General features: G+C 36.4%; 1 protein-coding gene across 6 annotated transcripts in view; it reads left to right on the top strand.

The window, feature by feature from the left end:
- ROS1 (ROS proto-oncogene 1, receptor tyrosine kinase) overlaps positions 1-15,075 on the top strand; it is a 112,115-nt gene extending 97,040 nt beyond the window's left edge. For all 6 annotated transcript variants that reach the window (XM_039871067.1, XM_039871049.1, XM_039871073.1 and 3 more), the window contains 2 exons: positions 5,852-6,015; positions 13,902-15,075. In XM_039871067.1, the coding sequence (XP_039727001.1) occupies positions 5,852-6,015; positions 13,902-14,212 (475 nt within the window). In that variant the 3' untranslated portion in view covers positions 14,213-15,075. The remainder of the gene's footprint in view (positions 1-5,851; positions 6,016-13,901) is intronic.
- Positions 15,076-17,291: the final 2,216 nt, after the last annotated feature.

Below are 17,291 nucleotides of genomic sequence, written 5' to 3'. Positions count from 1 at the left end.
TTGGTTGGATGTTCTACTGGTGAATGTTTTTGTATTATTTAAATCTTCCAGCTAGAAGAAGATTTGAATCACTGCTTGTTTCTAAGTTAGCTTTTATAGCCTCTGGGATATTTACAGGGAGATTAGACATACACATACCTGAACAAGTTTGGCAACAATGCCTAAAAATATGCTTCAAATATTTTGTGAAGAGATGGGGAAAATTTTGTAAGTTAAGGATAAGAAATTATACAAAATTTGAAAACCTTCGATCTAGGGTCTAGGGGGGAAATCCAGCATACCTAAATATGAAGTACATTTTTTTAAGATAATTAGCAAGCTAATCATTATTTTGCATTTTTACACGTATATCAAATACTCAGAAAATTTCTCCAGAATTTTAATCACATGAAATTTTCATTGTGCTGTTAGAATTTTATCTGGCATATTCCCTCCTGCTCCCAGGGGTAATATACCTCATCACAATAATTCATTTTTTTTTTTTTTTTTTGGATAGGCACTTTAGGAATTAATCACTGTAGTATACATTTTGATTGATGTGTTTGTATTGTTTGGAGAAGAGAGAGGTACATGATTAATAGCTCTATTGTGGAGCAGAAAAATGTAGGTATGTTGAACTTTGCTCTATTCCAAGGTATCCAAAAATGCAACTGGAAGGAAGAAGAAGGTGTGCTAGAAAAATGCTAGAAAAAAATGTACCTGATTATAAGCAGAAAATGATAATATTCTATATAATTTTATCTTGAAAAATTAGTTGGATATGGTTATTGCTCTAATTTTATGAAAATATAGTTTCCATGAAACTAAAAATTTCCATTGATGGTTTGAAGTTCATTTGAACATCAATAAATTAAAAAGTAAACAATGCTCCCAGCCCTCTCTCCAAGTGCTGTGTGACTCTCAGAGCCCCAGGAAGGGTTAACTCATTGCCAACCAGGAAAATAAGCTGTGCTAGGAAATGGAGCTCTGAGCAATGCCATTCAATCTGGCCATGGCCTTAAGTTGTCATGATAAAGATTAACTACTCTCCTTAGAGTACAGAGAGAACTGATTTTTATTTGAAGCAGTTCTCTGAGATCACAGGCCCAGCTTAGAGGGATGAAAGTCTTCACTGAGCCATGCTGCACCTTCTATTCACTGCTTAAATTCTCAGCACCTGGATGCACTCTGGGTCAGGTGAGCCTGTAGATGGATACACTATGCTTAGCTATTAATGGAATGCAGGAGTTCAGAGCATTCCTCTCTTCTCTCCATAGCCTGAGATATATGGTGGAAAGCCCAGTCCTCAGTATTCTCTTCAGCTTTTGGTTTGCACAACAACCACACCACTCTCAAAAAGAAACAGGATCAAAGGGCAATCTACTTCAAGTGAGAGCTCTTTGGGGTTCTCTGATAGATATATCACAGTGGCAACTGGAATTACTGAACAGTCTCTCAAATGAAGGGAGCAACAATGGGAGAACCAGAGGTTCACCATCTTATTTTCACTCCTTAAAAATATGTACACCTAGATGACAATTGACTCTCCAGGATTAGCATAATGAGTAAGAGAGTTCTTAAAATCTGTACTTTATGTGCTTTGTTTAAATACCTATAGAAACTTACCCCCTTAATACTGAAAGGTGCCATGGAGTTTTCATCTGTTGAATTTAATTGTTTTATGAATGTAAGGACTTTACTTATAGACGCTAATAATGAACATAGTTAATGACTCTGGTGTTATTTTGCAAAAAAAAATTGAGGCAAAGAGGAGTAAAGGGTTGGCATGGTGAAGGAAGGAATTTGAACCTAAACCCTTAGCTAAATGAGATATTTCCAGTATGAGTGTGTATCTGTTTAGAGCTGGAACAACCAGCCCAGGTAAGTTTTAACAAAAGTTAATTACTTGTAAGTTTATTTTAGAATAATATTTGTAACTATAAGTTAATATAAATACCTAATGCATGGTATTGAATTGTGACAAGTGCATATTTTTAAGGAAAGAATCTTATATCAAAGAAATAGTTGTTATTAATTTACCTGGAAGATGTAAAAAATTCATTTTTCAGGATTAAATTCTTGAAAGCTTCATTTTATTCCACTGCCAGCTTAATGCCATTGAAAAGCCCAAGTGGTCCTCTTAACTTTTAAGTGACTATGGCTTTATAGAGTTCTTTTCTTAGTCTAGGACAGTTTGGTGCTCATTTGTCCCTGGATGGTGGAAGAGAAAAGGTGATATGTTTTTGTCATCAGGAAATTAAGAAAAATGATTAGCGACTCAATGTAAATCAAGCCTCTATAAATGAAAAAAAAAATAGGAATATCTGCTTAAATATTACATAGATTAAACAAGAGGCTGACATTTAGGAGGGTAGTGTGAAAGGGTGAGGTGCAGAGTGGCTAAGTGGCAACTGTGAAGGTAGCTTCTCTCTCTTTCACCCTCCTCCTCTCCCTCATCCCCTCCCTTCTTGCTTCTTGCTTTTCTTTTCTCTCCTTCTAAATAATCTCCATGAAGTGTCTTACCTTCTTTGTAGAATGATGCAGGATATAAATAAGAAAAGAAGTAAAAACTTCATCATTAAAATATGACAAGTCTTGAGAGAGTCTGTCTATTCTTTGGCAATATCTTTGAATCATAACTTTCTTTTTCAGAAAGGATATGCTTCCTGTGGAAAATTATACTTTACTTTCTCTTTTCACTTTCTAAGACTACCCTTAGGTTAGTCATCAACATTCTGGTTTAACTACTACTTAAAATGTTTAACAATATTTTATTTCAAATCTAATCATCATTCATTGGGATCTTTCTATCATCCCTGTTTCTAAATGCCTCAGGTTATAAAGAAATATGTAAAAGAGTAGGTTCTCAGCTACAATTCTGATTTTTAAAAAATAAAGCCAAGTTTGGCACTCTATATCCAGAATGTAAATTCTTCATCATATATATGAAAAGTCATCAGATCAATACTAGAAAGTAGACCAATATCAGTTTTCCCCATAGTACTCCAATATTGAATACTTACTCCGACCTGAGGTGTTTGTCAAAAAATGAAAGAGATAGAAGTGGAATTTTCATGCCACCTTATCAAAAATGGAGATTACAGTTCCTAAAATAGATACTAGCTATTTTAACTACAATACCCATAATGACTTCTGGATCATTGTCAACTAGTGATTGAATAGGTCCCTGTTCTAGCTCCATTGCCTTTACCTTAGTCTAAACCACCGTTATTGCTCACCTAGTCTTCTTTAATAACTTCCTTGCTTTCAACTTGCCCCTCTACACTCCAGTCCACACGTATCAGCTAGAGTAATCCTTTAAAAATATAAAGATCACGCCTGCTTTAAAACTTTCAGCAGCTTCCCATTGTAATGTCATATTCAGCTCCTAGCCTGGTCTGAGACCTGCATGATCTTACCTCCCTCCTCTGACCTCATCTCTTATACTCTCCCTGTCAATGACCTCGCTTTAGCCACACACACATCCTCTCAGATTCTAAAGTGTGCCAAGCTCTGTCCAAATTTAGAAATTTGCACGTGCTTTTTCCTTTTCTAGTGTGTTCCTTGACTCCCATCCCCCACCCTCACCCCCATTTCCATAACTGGCATCTTATTTCCTCACAGAGTTCTTCGGCTGAAATGTTACCACTGCAGAGAGGACTTCTGTGAACAACTTACCAAAAATGTTCCATCTTTATCAGATTTCACATTTGTTTTCTTTAGTACTTTTTAATTTTTTATAAGAAAAATGCTTTTATTTCTGTTTTGTTCTTTGCACTTGGCAAATACATCCTATACAAGTCATATTTCTTTTTTTTTAATTTTTATTTTTTGATTAGATTAGCATTCAGTGTTTATATTAGTTTCAGGTACACAGCATAGTGGTTACACACATATATAAATTTACAAAGTAATCCCTCCAATTGTCTATAGAACTTATAATTTGCAATTATAGATTTATCTGTTGATATAATAGTCCTAATATTATAAAATACTTCCTAGTTTGTTTGTTTTTTTATCAGTTTCTCTCTCCCTGCCCCCCAATCTGCCTTGTAGGTCCAGAAAATCAAATAAGAGAACAGGTACCTGACCTTTTTAGTAAGTCCATAGACTTGAAAACCAAGCCTACAGCAAAGAGCGTTATCTAGTTTTTGCTCATTGTTAACATATTAAATGCCAAGTTTGAGTGACTAGGACCTAAAATTCTACATAAGAATGAACTAACTTAAAAGAGAGGAAGTGAGTAGAAACCCCACTCTTTCTAAGCCTTGGAGAAGTGTAAGAAGAGACCTTGACAGATGAGAGGCAGAAGGGTGATCTTGGTTTTTTAGGTCCTGCAACCTCCTCTATAGGCTTCAGTCACGTTAGGTGGGGGCAATACCAAGAGCACGAAGCAACTGCCCACTCCTCCGTGTGTGGGAAAATGGCAAGGAGATCATTGAGTAGGGGACCCTCACACTGACATGGAGACCCAGCATCATGAAGAAAGTAGAATGTCTGTTCAGACTGAGAACATGTAGCTTGAAATTTTAAGCTGCCTTTGTTTTCCAAAGAGTGTGAACATTCTGTTGAAAGCTAGAGATTAGGCCAAGGAGTACCCTGTGGGCATGCAACAGAAACAGGAATGGATTCCCTGAGCCTTGTCTGCAAATACTAGGGTGGTACAGTCTCAGAGAAGTCTCAGAAAAAGGTGGACCAGTTCAGTAGGGAAAGGCCAAAAGAAAAGGTAAAGAGATCTTAGATTGCAGATAGCAGCTGATGCCTGCAGAGTGGAGCACACCAGGCACTCCTGTGGAATTCCTGATCTTTTCACTTTGAGGGACAGTGGGGTCCAAAGGATCCTTCACCGTGTTGTTAAAAATCACAGAAAGCTTTCACCCATCGTGTATTCTGACACCATCTTGGAGAAGAGGATAGAGGGAGTAAAATAGTCTAAAAATAAGAAAAATTAAGCTATTATCCAGAAAAGACTAAGCATTACCTAAAAAGTTTATTTAAAATATTGAATTGGACTAGATTTTAAAGTGCATTGTGCTAAAAACAGTTAATTTCCTTCTGCTAGGTGGGGGCTCTGAGAAAGACCTGATTAGTTACAGACAATATGAATGAGCTACTTTTTTTTCTTGCTCATATGGTTTGTAATGAGATAATTGTTATCACCTTGTTACATTTACTACATATGTCCCTATGAAGACAGGAGCCATACTGCCACATCTCTAGCTCTGGATATACTGCTGGTACAAAATAAGTGCCCAACAAATCTTTGCCGAATGAATGAATGAACACAGGTTAAGAGTGCTGCACAACAGTTCTTAGACAACTGTTAAGGAAAAGATAATATTTAATCAACCAGCTATCATGGCTGGAGGAACTGAATCTCTTAACCTGACAGTGTAATGAAGAGTAAAGGCATTAGAATCGAAACTGACTTCTATCTCTGGTTCTACCACTAAATATTTGTATGGTTTGGAGTAATCTTAGATTTTGTTTTAGATATGAATGTAAAGTCTTCTTAATTGTCAATATTTTTTATAGCTCTTAGTTTCCTTGTGTATTGAGTGAACATTATGCAACCATCTGTTTACCTATTTATTTGGATTAATAACTGTTAAAATAATGTTGGCTTTTCAAAAGAAAAGTGTTATCTAATAAAGGTAGTAATGTTGCAAGCCACTATTAAATAAGAAACCAAAGATTTTGTACTGATTCATTTATATTAATTATTTCATTTATATTAAATATAATTAATTAATTGCATTAATTAAATAACCTTTTTTTTACCCTCTAAAATGACCTTAACTGGGTTATCAGTAATGGTTGCCTAATAATATCCAATCACCATTCACTTTCTTGTCTTTACTCATATATCCAGGTGGAATTTAATGGCCCAGTGCTGGGCTCAAGAACCTGACCAAAGACCAACTTTCCAGAAAATTCAAGACCAGCTTCAGTTATTCAGAAATTTTTTGTTAAATAATATTTCTCAATACAGAGAAGAAGCAAACCCCAGTGGAGTCCTAAATGAAGGCTTCGAAGGTAAGTTTGATTCTTCGTCAACATTTTCTGGCTTTCTCTACAGCATGGATTGAATAAGGTTAAGATTGGCGATATACAGAAGACATTTTACTGTGGGTAAGAAAAAAATTATACTGACACCATCCTCATAATAAGTAAGAGTTTATTATAGTCCTCTTTGAAAATAATTTTGATTTGCATACTAAATTTTAAAAAAGAGAATAGTGATATGGCCTCTGGATTTAGAATCTCAAATAGTAAGGAGGAGAATTAACATGTTAGACTATATTTTCATGAGGTCTGTTCTTTTGCTCCACCCCTCACACCAGTTTGGACCTCAAGTGCAGAGTGAATTAATTATAGACTCTTAGTTTATGGTCCATTATCATCATTGGTACATGAAGGGCTCCTCTTTTATATTGTTCATTTCTTTAGTCCTTTTATCTCCATATTCCTCTCTTCCTTTCTCCCATGCCGTTAATGTTTTTAATGTGTATCTTTTTATTTGTATATTTTTCTGCAAAATGTGCATTGTATTCACAGCTGCTATTATGTTATATAATGCTTCTTTTCTTTTTTTCATTAAGTGGTATGTTCTTAAGAGCCATCCATACTGCTAATCCATTGTTTCTAACTGCTGAGTATTTTGGCTCATAGTATGACTTCTATAGTTGGTCACACCTTACTACAGTCTAGTTGGATTCCACAACTTCAATATTTTAGCAAATAAGAGAATAATCTTCTGGAGACATTCTATTGTGATGGACAGACTAAGCCTTGTAGTTCTGTGAAGAGCACAAAACAAAATTAAAATGAATTGAGAGTAGTTAGTTCATTTCCAAAATCAGATTACAATACATTTGCCTAATTGGCTACATAAAAATGAATTTCAAAATGATCTTTTCTGGCTGCTTTGAACTCCTTCCCAATATTAAAAGTTCATGGCGCCCCTCCCCACCCCACCCCCCTTTTTAACTGCAAGAGCTTAGAAATAAACCTGGCAAGATGGATCATGACTCAGAATCTCTCAGAAATTAGGCCTCTTGGTATTTGCAATGATTCACTGATGGCTGTCATGGAGTCATCTCTCTACTGTAGCCCATGGTGAGACCTTAACCTTGAGTGATGCACTTGACTAATAGCAGGGAAAAATAAGAAGCCCAAGAGGAATATCTGCTTGTCTTGTTTGCCATGTTTCTAACTATGTATTTGGAGTAACTTTGGATCCATGGCATAAATGGAAATAAGACTGATCATGCGGCTTCTTTAACTTAAATAGCTAGGTGACAGATTGGAAAGGGCTCTGCTTTCCTTGAACACGCATCATAGCCCTCATTAGATAAGCCTTATTAATACTGCTCACATTGGCACCACCTGCCTTCTCGTCATGGAACTGAGCTGAATCTAAGAGTGCCAAGGGTCAAGCCCTTAGGAGTTATAACTGCTACTGCAACTCCCATCCTTTCAGAGGATTCTAAACATATACTTACCTATGTGAAGATGACACAGGATAAGGAAAAACATACCTGTAAGCCATTCTAGATACTATCAAGTCCTCATTTTCTAAACATTTACTTCATGCATTTCTCTAAATGAAATTTTGAGAATTTTTTTTAAAAGTGATTTTAACAGATAGTCATTGGCTTTTGTCCAAGGCATAGTGTTAAGTATCCAAATTTAATGTATTCCACTGGGCTGCTTTAAAGAAAAAGAACTGAGAATATTTCTTTCCCCTAAGAAACTAGAGTCAATTTCTTTAATTTTGGATATCAAGTTTAATAGTGAGCTCTGCTTCTACTGGTGATTTTGAAAGTTGTTCTTGTCATGAGACTGTCTCAACACCGGAAAGGTGGGTATCACCAGTTCATTGAATGACACTGTTTTGCTCAAGCCATTTGAATCTGCTGTTGCTGAACCCAGTTCTTATATGCATAGCCCGATATATGGCAACTTTAGGGAACCACAATGCGGTGCTTTGCCAGTAAGTAAAATTAAATCTTGTTCCTAAGACAGATAAACTTAATGCATTTCTCTAAATAAATTTTATCAAAATCACCAGTGGAAGCAGAGCTCACTGTTAAACTTTACATACAAAATTAAAGAAATTTAAGTTGACTCTAGTTTCTCAGAGGAAAGAAATATTCTCACATCTTTTTCTTTACAGCATTCCCATGGAACACATTAAATTAAACTGGGTTGAGTTGAATGTATAGATATCTCAAAGGCAAGCAGAATGTGGTTTTGCTTACTGCATTGAAAGCACGTTTTTCTTACTAAATCGCTTCTCTTATCTCTAGATCTTTATTATAAAAGTAATTTATAGTTATTATTTTAAAAACATAAAATTATCTAAGAGTAAAAAGTAAAAGTCTCCTGTTTTCTCTGTGTCTTCACGTCCCAGTGCTAGCCATTTTGCAATTTGATTATATGCTTCTAGATATTTTATATGCATATACAACCATTTATAAAAATGTTCATTTAAGTATATTTGTATGTGTACTGGCTGGATTCAGAGATAAAATTTAGGTAATCTAGACAAATGAGTGGGTTGTAGATTCTCTGGTCAGTTCTCCACTATTTTTTTTCCTTACAAATGAAATTTGTAAATTTTTAAAGATTTGGTGAGCAGATACTGTAACATCTGTCAGAAGCCAGGAGGCATTCTATGTTGTCACTGAGAGGGAATCCATGTTCTGTGGGAGTCCAGAGGAAGGATTCTGAATCCACACTGTGCGACAGAGGAAGAGTCAATAAAAGCTGCTGGGTGGAGGTAACTTCTAAGCTGAGTTCTGCAGGGAGGAGAGAAAAAATAGTATTTCAGGATAGAAGGAGCGGTAGGTAGAAAGACAGGGAATAACAGTGAGTGGAGTGTGCATAGAACTGTATGTAGTTTATCATACATGGAGGGAGGGGAAGTAGCAGGTGATGAAATTGGACAGATAGTGGTTACACTAGTCAGGTAAGAAATGAAAATTAATGAAAACTGAATTAATAAATGGTAATAGGTGCAGCGAGAAGGAAATGGATCCCAGAGTTACCGCAGAGGTAGATGCTATAGGACATGGTATCTAATTAGATGAAGAAGAGAGAGGAGATAATGATGAGCCCCAGTGATTTGAGAAGCTAGGGCGAAAAGTAGTGCTCTTCCCAGAGATGTGGCAATAGGAGGAGGAACAGCCTTGTACATGGTTGATTCGAGCTGGGTGTGGGATAAGTGGTGAAGCCCAGTATTCAGGAGAAAGGCCTGTCTTGTAAATATATGTTAATTGAAGTCAAGGGTAGAGATGAAAGCATTGACTTAGAGTGTACAGACTAAGAAGAGATGTGAACGATGTGTAGGACTGAGAGAACAGCCAATGTAGGAGGGACCAACAAAGAAATATGGTGAGCATGGAGATGAGAAACCACAAAAGAAAGAGTAAAGCTGTTAGAGAGTGTTTTCATGGAGGCTTACAAAGGAGGGAGTGATCAAATGCTACAGAAGAGTTCCAAAAAGATGCAAGGATTTTACAGTTGCCTTGTATTATATTTTCAAATGCAATTCTTTGCATATGGAATCCTTTTCTCTAATATGTGCGCATTGTTAATAAAAATCATGGAAGCTGCCATAATGGGTGTTAGGAGGGCCTGAGAGCTTAGTCTCTACTAGAAGTCTCCATAAACCCTTGAGAAAATCTTTTTAGCATATTGAATTACCTAGTTCACCTGTGAGGCTGAGATAAGTAACATCCAATGCTTACAGTAAATACACAGAATAAGACCCTTTTTGTAAATGACTATTAATTGCAATAATAGCTAACTTTATTTTAGCACTTTTTTTCTGTGCCACTCACTGTGTTTTGTAGTAAACTCATTAAATCCTCACAATACCTCTATGAGGTGGGTATTTTTATTATCACATTTTACAGATGTGAAGACTGAAGTTTAGCAACTTGCCCATGGTCATACTGCTGAGGTGGGGTTGGAGTCAGACTCTATTCCAGAGCCTGTGCTCTCAGCCTTCACAGAGACATAGCTGGGTAAGGAAACCGCCAGCACAAACCCTAGTTTGTTACCAGTAATGTGGTGCATAGTTAGGTATAGTGAAAAAACATTACTCATGGCCTACTAGAAAGGATGTACCAATTCATCCTGGTTATATTAAATTTATTTGGGCAGACTGAATTAAAATTCTAAATAGTGTTCAAAAACATAGAGAAGCAGATATAAACATGCAGAATAATGATACAGGAAGAGTTTAACAGGAAATGTAACCAAACTTTGATAATTTAAATAGAAACAAGCAATTCTGTTCTATGACAGACATGCAATTTTAGTTAAAGGGAAATTCTCATTATGCTATTTACAATGAATGTAATTTTGAAGATAAGGAATAAGCGATGTGGGAATGACTAAAAATTTTGATAATTGAGATGTGACTGAACAAAAGTGGCAGACAATAAAGAAAAAATAGAATGAAAGACAGAGTTTGCGTATTTGAAAAGGAGGGCGGTCATGGGACAGTCCCTTCAAAGCAAGCCTAAACTTAATTACCTTTTTAATAAAAGAAAATGTACTTAATAATCATATACTACTTTGTAGACTGAAGGGCATATTTAGCAAAGTCAGTGAAGTATCTGTCTTCTTTGTTATTGTCGGAGATATGGAAAAAGATAAGAAAGCCAGGGGGAAGGACATTTTTGAAAAGAGATAAAAAAGGCATTAAAATTAACAGGGAGCAATAAATCCATGCCTATTCCATGGTCCTACTGACCTAATGGGGTAGAGAGGGGATAGAGAGAGAAGATTAGTAACATATCTGGGCATCTAGTAAAAATATCCCAGTGACTTCATCCAAACATTTGTGTAAACATCACCTCATCAGTCCCAGAGAGTTCTACAGGAAACAAATCTAAATGCTCCTCTGCTGTTCTAAACATAGCCAGTCAGCCGGCATATGTCTCGTCTGTTAATACCCCGTCTTACTTGGAAGTCTTTATTTTAATATTTCCTTCTTAAAGAGAGGGTTGCCGAGTGCATGCTGTCTTTGTTCAGGACCTCTGCTTTAAGGTCTGACCTGCAGGCTTTCCATTCGTTAGTTTTTAAACAAAAATAAACAAACAGTCCCCCCATAACCCCCCCCATCTCTTTATGCAATAAGAAGATGTACTAATTGCTGAAAGCTTTCCAGGGTCAAGTTACTAAATATTGCTCTAAGTGCTATGAACCAATGAAATAGTTAGCTAATGATTTTTCTTTGACATGTGGCACCAGAATTTTTTTTTAAATCATTTATTTGCTTTATATAAAAGTTTTTTTCTCAAATAACAATAAGCAAAGAAAAAAAATCGTGTTTCATTAGAAAGTTTCCTAATACGCTATTTAATAGGATAAAAGTATGACAGTGAAGCAGTTGGTAACATGAGTAGCTCAACCTATATTGCAGATTAAAGTTTTTGTTGAAATTCTAAACTTTTCTTTAGCCTAACTTTTTTTAAGCCCTTTAGGAACCGCCTAATTTTCTCAATAATCTGGGCCACTGGACTACTTACAGTTAAACATTTCTTTCTTTCTCTCACTTTTTGATATTTTCTATTGCTATTATCATATATAGCAAATTATTCTTATGAGTTTCCCAATGGCTATTAGTACATATTGACAATAATTATAATATTTAGATCCTTCCATAGATATTCAGCACTTATGCACTAACCAAACCTGGCATCTAATAAAGTTATTTCTATAGGGGAGATACTTTGCAACACTCTCTGACTATTCATGTGGTTTGAAATATGCCATAATGATGTTTGAACAATGAAGAGGAACATGAAATGATGCCAGAGAACTTGTGAGCCTGTAACTTGGCCATCCTGTTTGTTGGCATTGGGTGGAGGGGGGATCTGCTGAGAAAAGTCAGCACCTAATAATACAGAGTAGTGACAGTAATTCACAAGCTCTTAGAATAAAATAATCTTTGTATCAGGTTTGGAATTTGGTAAATAGATCCATTAAATTCCACCAGGAAAAAAAAAAGGTACATGATACTTCCCTTAGTCCTTTGAAATTATTTCATTTTCCCCATATTTCAATTTCAAATTCATTCCAAATAAACCCAACCTGGATGTACATTAGGGCTGAGCACGGAAGATTGGCAGTGCAGCAGGCCCCACCCACACAGTTGGATGCTCTCAAGCCAGAAGATGTGAGGAGAAAAAAGGAAAAGACCATTATCTATCTGCTGAAATATTTCTGATTTTTCAAATACACTTCATGAAAGGACAATAATATTTCTGATTGTAATTTTTTTTTCTTTTTTACCCAGGTACTATACAACACAGAGATCGGAAAGTGTGGATAAAAAACAATTCCCACAATATATATTTGTATATTTATTTTACAGTGTATATTTATCTTCTCGATTGGCTAGAATTTTGTGAAATGTTTCAGAAGCTCTGCTATTAGGTTTCAGCAGGAATTCTTATGCTTTTCTAAGTAAGAAAGTCAGCCTTTAAGTAGAGAAAAACAAAATAATATGAGTGTAATTGTGAAGAGGATCAATTACCCTCTGGCTGCCCATTTTTCTGCTGCCACTCCTACACCACACACATGTGTGTCCGAGTCTGTGCAACTCAAGGACCCTGTAGAGCACACTGCCCACCACGTGGGTCCTCCTTACCAAGGAAACAACTCTGTCCTCGCCTTGTGGAGGGTGAAAATGAGGACAGAGACTCAAGCCAGACAGTCTAGATTCAAATTCCAGCTGTGTGATCTTGGACAAATTATTTAACTCCTCTGTGCTTTAATTTCCTCATACGTTAAATGGAGATAGTATCTACTTAATAGAAGAATGGGTTAATGTAAGTGTAGAGCTTAGAAAAGCACCTGATGCATAGGAAGTACTCTATAAGTGTGAATAACAATAATTATTATTACATTTCATGTCATTTTCCATTTATCCTTGCCAGTCCTGTGTCCATTCCCTGGAGAATCTCATCCTTAGAGATCATAAATATACAAGTTTTAAATTTGCTAATTAGTGTTGATAGTTTATATGCTACTTATATCAGGGGGACAACTGAGCGCCAGCCATATTGGCTGCCTAGCTGTTCCTCAGTTCACACTCAGCATGCTCCTGCTTCCAGACCCTAGTTCTTACTGTTCTCTCTCCCTTGAATCTACTTCCTAAGATAACCACATGGTGAATTCTCTCACTTAATTCAGGTCCCGACTTGAATTTTAGAGAGGACTTTGCTAACACTTTATCTAAAATAGCAACCCTCTGCCACTGTTACTTTCTTGTCCTTTTTCCTGCTGAATTTTCCTTTATAGCACTTATCACCACCTGACATAGCTTTAGTTGTACACTCATTTATTGTTTGTCTCCCCCCATTAGAACGTAAACCAAAGAACAAACAAGTTTCATTCATTGCTGTGCCATCAATACCTAAAACACGGCCTGGCATGCACTAGGCATCCAATAAATATTATCTAAATAAATGATTATATTACATAATCTAAAAAAGAATTCTTCTTTAAAGGTAGATATTTTAGCTCTGGTGGCAAGGGGGAAGGATAAGCACTTTAGACCAAAAGGGCATCTTAGGGCCACTTAATTTTTATCACAAAGGAGTTAATTGTTCTACCTGTATGGGAGAGTTAATCAGCTCTGCGCTCTCACCACATTTTATATATTCCTTTATATAGTGCACGTCATCTCCTGTGATATCATATCTGCTCCCTACTGAACTGCAATAGCCTCGAAGACAGGAAACATGTCTTATTTATCTCTGTATTCCCTTAGCGGTCCTCATAAATGTTTGCTGAACCAATGTATAAAGTTGGTGGTGTTATAATTCTCAGACATCCTGTACGTTACAAATAAAGGAAATAGAATAGATGCTAGAATAACTTTAATAATTTTTTTACAGATGAAAATGGCAACATGATTTGCTTGAATTTGGGTGATGGCACATCAGTTGCTTTAATGGAAACCAAGAACCAAGAAGGGTTAAACTACATGGTACTTGCTACAGAATGTAGCCAAGGTGAAGATAATTCTGAGGGTCCTCTAGGCTCCAAGGAATCTGAATCGTGTGGTCTGAGGAAAGAAGAGAAGGAACCACATGCAGACAAAGGTATCTGCCAAGAAAAACAAGTGGCTTACTGCCCTCCTGGCAAGCCTGAAAGCCTGAACTATGCCTGTCTCACTCACAGTGGATATGGAGATGGGTCTGATTAATAACTCTGTTTGAGAAATGCAGAGTTGAAATAAACACTCCCATTAAGTAGTCACGGAAAGAAAACCAACCCATGGAGAATGATAGATGTTGTGGTGGTCTGAATTAACGCTGGAGAGTTCCTGGATTTTAATCTTGGTTCCGAAAGCCACTTGGTTTCAGTTCTGACAATCTCCATACCAACTGTCTAAACTTCAGCAAAATTCCGAGGCACACCACTGAGCGTTTGGAAAGCTTAGGGAGACTCATGAGTCTGGAAGGGAGATTGGTGTCCCTCATCCTTTACCATTGTCCAACCTTCAGTCTGGGCTGTAAAAGAAGCATCGTGGTCTATGGTTAGAGACAAAGTAAGGACCTGGAAAAGGGGGATGAGAAACGTGCTCAGAAGCCCGACTGAACTACAGATTATTCCAAAAGGGACCAAGAAAATGACTACATCACTCTACACATACCAAAGGAACTAGCACCTATGACATGAGAAATCTCTTGGAAAGCTATTGCTGTAATAAGATATTATCTTTAATGTCTATTCTAAAATATTTTGTTTTTTGAAGGTTTTGAACAGCAGCTTCAGTCATATTTAAAATAGGACCATGAAGATCTCTAAATCTTGAAGTTTAGCATTCTGCGATCTTTGGGTTGTATGAAAATCGCTCTGTGACTTGTGCGCTGTTATAGAGATTAGCTAATATGAAGATTCTTTTTATTTGCCATATCTATTTTATATATAAAGTACTTAAGATTACATTTAATAGCAAATTGTCCTTAAAATTAAATGTAAATGATTATACAATGTTAATTCAAGCTCTGTGATTTTTAGCAACGACATGAAATAATAAATACCTAATGAGAACTATTTAAAAAATTCTTCAGAGAAACACTATGATTTTAAGCAAATTTTTTTTCTTTTTTCTTTTTTCTTTTTTTTTGCAGCTACTCATTTAAATCTGAAAGCCTCAACTGCTCTAATAGCAACACTAATGAAAGCATTCTGGGTGTTATTCAGTTGCAGCATACAGGATGCTTGCTAGATATACAGAAAACATTTTGATTCTAACATTTGCGAAAATCTACCACGAAAGAGGGACACATATCTACTTCTACCTCGGATAATTTAGTTCATTTTAAAACTTGCCTACTGTCTGAGAATCTTCACAGATTATTGGCTGTATGGTGAAGAATGCAGGGAAGTCCATGTATTCTGTGGTGAACGACCTCCAAGTAAAGATCCAGGATTTGTGGCTACTCTGCCACATTTGTAATTCCACTGAACAAGACAGGATATTTTCTCTGTTATTCTGACCCTCTAAAGGGCATTTATCATTCTTCTTGATAGCCTAGCATATGATACCCCTTCCTGTTTTAGGGAATTCCTCTACCTTCATCTTCTGGGTAGGAACTGTGTTCCATTTGCTCCTCCAGGATCCCTTGCTGCAAGAACGCAGGCAGGTGACCTGGCCCCCACCACACAGACACATCTACCACAGGCTTCTAATTGAGAGCTGAGGATGCAGAGAAACAGGGATCACAGCGTCTTTCTGGTGATGGTGGCAACTGCAGTTGGTCTGGCAGGACTGCAGAGTCCAGGGCCAACACAGTTGGCAGAGCAGAGTCTGCAGTTTGGTGCCTCTGGCAGCTGGGGTAACCAGACTGACCGGTTCTGCTGTCTGCTTCTAGCCATTGCTTCCGGCCGGAGTCTGGTTCTCAAGCCCTCCCAGGGATTCTGTGAGTTACCCCTATATCCTTTTAATAAATGTTAAATCTGCCAGAGTCGGTTTCTGTTGCTTGCTACCAGGACTTTTGCTGTGCCAGTGCTATGAACCTTTATTCTGAAAAACACAAAGAGATCAGAAGTATGTAGAATTGGATTTTTAGTACAATGCTTTTACATTACACTTTGAACAATAAATAAATCTATAGAATATCTGAGAACAGCCCATAAAATATCATGTTTCAGCTAAAATGTAAGTGCAGATTAGTAGTCTTTTTTATAACTCATAATAAATAATATTGGTAGAAATATGTAATGCTAAATAAAATAGTGGCTCAAATCTCACAGGTAAAATTTATTACAGATAAAAGTAATTTTTAAAATACAAATGACTGGTAATATTAAAAACTTATAAGTTAACTTATAAGTTAATTTGTGAAAATTAGATTTTGTAGTCAAGAGGAAGAAAATTGGCAGTGGCTAAAAATGGCACTTGTTAAAACGTGTTTTTCACTGAAATGTAACAGAGGTACAGAATCTTATTGACAAATTTTTTATCTGCAAAATATGACCTGGTAATATTAGACTTGGGAGAAATAATGACTCCCAAAGGCAGAAGCTATAATTGGTTAAAAAAATATATATATATACAAAAGTTGATGAATAAATCTAATCTTCACTTTAAGTTGTTCAAGGAGTTGTAATAATCCATAAGGAAAGTATGTAAGTTGAAAAAATAAATACATTGTTCATGATTTAACATTGCCAACTGAACAAAAATTTACCTAGGTAAAATTAACATGTTGATATAATTCTGATAAAAAAGCTTTATTGAACATGTCTTTGAGAAAAGAGCCCATCCCTGGCCCCAGATATACTCTATGTGGCTTATCTATTCCAGTTTTCCCTGTCCTGTTGAAATCTCCTCACCCATTCTCTGCTTATCTAAATCTCACTCATTCTTTAGGATCGGAGTATATTCCAGTTTTTTAGAAAAGCTTGTCCCTAACCCTCTTCCCTTTCCCTTCTCAGAATTACTGTTGCCTTTCTTGTCTTTACTCCTCATTTGGAAGTAACTACATGTAATTCCATCCTATTTCTATGTTATTGTACCTACTTAAGTGAAGTTCCAGCTTTCTGAAGATCAGGTGGTGTCTTCTAACCCTTTGTATCTTCTCTAAGTCAAAGTAGGTATTCATGTTTAATGGATTAATTGGCTGATTTTCTCATCATCCTTTTTTAACACATTGCACAAGTCCTCACTTGTAGCTCATAGGAGGAATGCCAGAAAATTGGTCTAATGCCAAAGGGGATTCAAAAGGATTCTTTTGATGCTGAGTCATGTCCCAAGACCTAGACAGACTATAGAA

Source organism: Pteropus medius, unplaced genomic scaffold, assembly GCF_902729225.1.
Source record: "Pteropus medius unplaced genomic scaffold, Ma_sr-lr_union100, whole genome shotgun sequence".
Taxonomy (NCBI): Eukaryota; Metazoa; Chordata; class Mammalia; order Chiroptera; family Pteropodidae; genus Pteropus; species Pteropus medius.
Note: the sequence above shows the minus strand (reverse complement) of the source record. Positions and strands in the feature narration are given on the sequence as shown.